Source organism: Salvelinus alpinus, chromosome 19 (assembly GCF_045679555.1).
Source record: "Salvelinus alpinus chromosome 19, SLU_Salpinus.1, whole genome shotgun sequence".
NCBI classification, from domain to species: Eukaryota; Metazoa; Chordata; class Actinopteri; order Salmoniformes; family Salmonidae; genus Salvelinus; species Salvelinus alpinus.
The window spans coordinates 30,783,297-30,787,310 of NC_092104.1; the positions used below are offsets into that span (position 1 = coordinate 30,783,297).

Sequence of the window (4,014 nt, forward strand, 5' to 3'; positions counted from 1 at the left end):
TACCCAGGGACTAATGGGGGAAACAGGTGACACCTGGAGGTGGGTGGAGACAATCACAAACACAGGTGAAACAGATCAGGGGCCTGTTGCACAAAAGTAGAATTAAGACATCCGGGATAAATGACTCAGCTGAGCTCAATGAAGCCAAAACATGTGCGTCCAGGCTTAATTGGTTGCACAAAGACCAAGCCAGGATGAGCAGACACGGATTCATTAAGCCAGGTGAAACCAATCCTGGATAGGTGCGCGCTCACGGCTCACTCAAATAGACCCCGCCACAGATCACAGATTAACTGATTTACCATGGCAACTAGAGCCGCGTACTTTTCCCCGTCGGAAGCACAAATCCTCATGGAGGCATACGAGGAGGTAAAAGATATAATTAAGAAGAAAGGCAACACCGCCACAGTGATAAAGCAAAGAGAAAAAGCGTGGCAAAGTATTGCAGACCGCCTGAATGCGTAAGTAGTGCACAATTACACACTCACCGCTCCGCTGAAACATCACAATTACAATTCAAATATTTAATTCACATCTCCAAAAATGCAGTTGTACTGTAATTATGAAACGGTTAAATTTTTAATTGAAATGCACTGCAGATATGAGTGAAATTGTGTAAAGTAACTCCATCACACTGTATAAAGCTATGATAAATTTTTTGATATTTTTACTGAAAACAAGACAAAAATACCAAGTAATTTTTTGCAGTGTGACTCCATTAAATGTGTGTGTGTGTGTGTGTGTGTGTAGATTAAACATGAACGGGCCAAAACGGACATGGCAGCAGGTCAAAATCAAATACAAGAACATTCTGCAGAATGGTATGGTCCCTGACTAATATTTAACAAAGCACAAGCATATATTGTACCCAGAAGGTGCCTGCTCACACATTGTCTGTACTGTTTTAGCAGTGAAAAAGAATACCCACAGACAAGGCACGGGTGGTGGGTCACCAAAGGCTGACCTTACCCCAGCAGAGGACATGGCCTTGGAGCTAAATAAAGGCAGGCCCGTCTTAGAGGGGATCCCTGGGGGGAAAGAGACGAGCATAGGTTCCTCCCAAGATGCCACCCGCTTCATTCAAGGTATGTCCTTCCATCTCTACATGGGATACAACCACATTCATATTGAATCAATTTGGACTGTCTGACTTTGGTTTACCTATTGCCTTGCAGTGTCTGGCAGCACTGTGTTCCTGTTAGAGCCACCAGCACAAGCACCAGACGATGCTGATCCAGTGAGTACTCCATCAAAGGCATACTGTAGGCCTGGCATGTCTTGTCTACTAGCTTCAATATGAATCCGATTAAATGTGATAGGGTGAAGGCCCCAGTGCAGCAGCAACAGCACATGATGGAGACGATGATGAGGAGGAGACCATCTCTCTGGATTCCAGAAGGCATGAGGTATCATGTTAAGACTGTGAAAGTACTATTTACTCTACAATGGTGAGGAGTCCTCATCAAAATCAAAAAATCTAATTTCTTTTACAGGACCCAGATGCTATACAGTGGGAAAACCAGCCTGGCAACATAGTGCGTATTAATAAAAGGACACCACATCCTGCCAAATTCCAGCTGCGCTAATTGTATTGTGTTCACAGAGCTCACAAGCTATCAGAAAGTTGTATGGCAACCACCTCCGGCGCCAAATAGAACTGGCAGACATAGACATTCAGTACAAGAAGAAAAAGATGGAAAATCTTGCACTGGAGTCCGAAATAAAAAAGAGGACAATTAGGAAACTGGACCTTGAAATAAAAAAACTTGAGAGGGAGGTGAGATATGCCTTCAATGTACACTGTATGCTAACTGTAACACAAATGTATTAATCATTATTTTTCTTTCCTCCCCCAGCTCCAAGAAGATGACACAGCTCAAAATAAAAATTAGGTATATTCTCGTAAAGTCAAGTGAGCCATGACATATGAGCTCTTATTGTGAGCACACAGGACGGTGGCATCTTTCTAAGGTTTTTTTTATTTTCCCAGCAATCAGTACAACCAAGTCATCGTTATAAGGCATCGCCCTCTTTTGCCCACCCCCCCAGCACCAGGTGTGGCCACTAGCCTATATGAAGGCCCAAAATTGTGTGTTCCTTTCTGCTCTGACAATGGCATGCCCATTCGTGCGAGATGTGGTGGATGAAGAAGCACTTGTGCTGAGGAGAGCCTTCAGGCGAGAAAGGGTCTTCAGGGACCGGTTGGACCCACTGGCCTTCCCTGATGACCATCTATATGAAAGATACAGGTTTTCTGCAGATGGCATCAGGTATCTATGCAGACTACTGGGTCCCAGGATTAAGCACCGCACTGCACGGAGCCATGCACTGAGTGTGGCGCAAATGGTTTGTGTGGCCTTGCGCTTTTTTGCTAGTGGAGCCTTCCTGTACTCAGTGGGGGATGCTGAACAAGGCCACAATTTGCCGCACAATAAGGAGTGTGTGTCTGGCTATCAAAGCATTAGCAGATGTCTTCATCTCCTTCCCTGGCCACAGAAGACTCTGTGACATCAAAGAGGAGTTCTATAGGATTGCAGGTAAGAGGATCTACAAATTACAGGACAACTGTTAACACATAGTAGGATACTCATTACTTTGTGTGACAGGTTTCCCCAATGTCATTGGTGCAGTGGACTGCACACACATAAGGATAAAAGCCCCCTCAGGTGCCCATGAGGCCGATTTTGTGAATAGGAAATCCTTTCACAGCATTAATGTTCAGGTGAACATAACTTTTTGATATTGTCCATTGACGAACACTCTGCATTGCCAGTGATGTGCATTGATTGGTGTAATATTCCTCATCTTATGATTTCAGATGGTCTGCAATGCTGACTGTGTGATCAGCAATGTTGTGGCAAAATGGCCTGGCTCAGTCCATGACTCCAGAATCTTTCGGGCCTCTGAAATCTATCAGTGCCTATCACAAGGTAAGCCACACAACCCCTATTTATAACCATCATGGCTGTGTCAAGAATATCACTGTGTTTATGAGGTAGTAATGATGAGATTTTGTGTTGACAGGTGAATTCTCTGGTGTGTTGCTGGGAGACAGGGGGTATGGCTGCCAGCCTTTTCTCCTGACACCTTTCACAGACCCCCAGGAAGCACAGCAGGCCTACAACCATGCCCATGCCAGGACCAGGGCCAGAGTTGAAATGACCTTTGGCCTCCTGAAGGCACGCTTTCACTGCCTTCACAAATTAAGGGTCAGCCCTGTTAGGGCATGTGATATTACTGTGGCTTGTGCTGTCCTCCACAATGTGGCCTGCCTGAGGAAGGAGAGGGCCCCCAGAGTGCCACCAGCCATGGACTGGGACAATCCGGCAATCTTCCCTGATGACGACAGTGGTCGGCTGCTGAGGGACCAATATGTGTTGAATTATTTTAGTTAGTATGTGTGCTTTCAATTTTGGTTAAATATGTCCTGCGGTGGCAGAGGAATTTGGGTTTTTTTGGGTTCGTTTTTTGACGAATTTGGCCTCTTATGATGTTTGTGCGGTATACTGTGTGTAATACAAGGCTGCAGGGAGGCTACTGCATCCATTCACTTGTCTGTTCAGTTGATGTGTATGGATTTGTCCTGCATTTATTTTAGTGTGCAGACATGCAGGGTGTGTTATATACAGACCTTTGAATGTGTATGTATCATTTTGTATAATATGCTTGGATTCTGTGCTTTCCATCTTGTAGAGTCACTGTGACTTCAGTTTCGAAAGGAGCTGATGGTTTACCTGCTTTGTTTTGTCCTTATTCAATAAAGGAACATAATGTTACACATTGTGTTTTTATATTCATATGGAATGTGTATTTGTTTATATGACAGAGTACTAGGGCCACACTGAAGAAAAAGGATAAAGTCATAAATTTATGAGGCTGGTTCTTTCTGCAGAAAAGCTACATATTGTTTTTACAGTTTTGATACTTATGACAATGTGATACTTAATATTCTGGCACATCAGCATGTCTTTGTTTATGAAACCATACTGAAGTACAATTTCACGAAATGCCCCA

The 4,014-nt window shown here is 44.0% G+C and overlaps 1 protein-coding gene across 5 annotated transcripts; it reads left to right on the plus strand.

Annotated features, from left to right (window-relative positions):
• Positions 1-3,776, plus strand: LOC139545319 (putative nuclease HARBI1). 5 transcript variants are annotated; one of them, XR_011669038.1, is made up of 10 exons: positions 1-821; positions 909-1,085; positions 1,176-1,237; positions 1,320-1,406; positions 1,494-1,535; positions 1,604-1,777; positions 1,857-1,892; positions 1,991-2,537; positions 2,819-2,930; positions 3,025-3,776. XR_011669038.1 is itself a non-coding variant. In XM_071352954.1 (8 exons), the coding sequence occupies exons 5-8, from the start codon at positions 2,402-2,404 to the stop codon at positions 3,393-3,395; spliced, it is 735 nt and encodes a 244-aa protein (XP_071209055.1). In that variant the 5' UTR covers positions 1-821; positions 909-1,085; positions 1,176-1,237; positions 1,320-1,535; positions 1,604-2,401; the 3' UTR covers positions 3,396-3,776. The 5 variants fall into 5 exon arrangements, 4 of the variants coding, with proteins under 4 accessions (XP_071209055.1, XP_071209052.1, XP_071209053.1 ...); XM_071352954.1 differs by adding an exon at positions 2,607-2,722 and having other exon boundaries at positions 1,320-1,535; positions 1,604-2,537; XM_071352951.1 differs by adding an exon at positions 2,607-2,722 and having other exon boundaries at positions 1,494-2,537.
• Positions 3,777-4,014: the final 238 nt, after the last annotated feature.

What these genes read in the sequence shown, in the direction of transcription:
- LOC139545319 (XM_071352952.1), top strand. Translation starts at nt 2,402, where the DNA reads ATGCTGAACAAGGCCACAATTTGCCGCACAATAAGGAGTGTGTGTCTG. An exon ending in TTCACAGCATTAATGTTCAG is followed by an intron (nt 2,723 to 2,818) that starts GTGAACATAACT and finishes TTATGATTTCAG; the next exon opens with ATGGTCTGCAATGCTGACTG. An exon ending in CTATCAGTGCCTATCACAAG is followed by an intron (nt 2,931 to 3,024) that starts GTAAGCCACACA and finishes TTGTGTTGACAG; the next exon opens with GTGAATTCTCTGGTGTGTTG.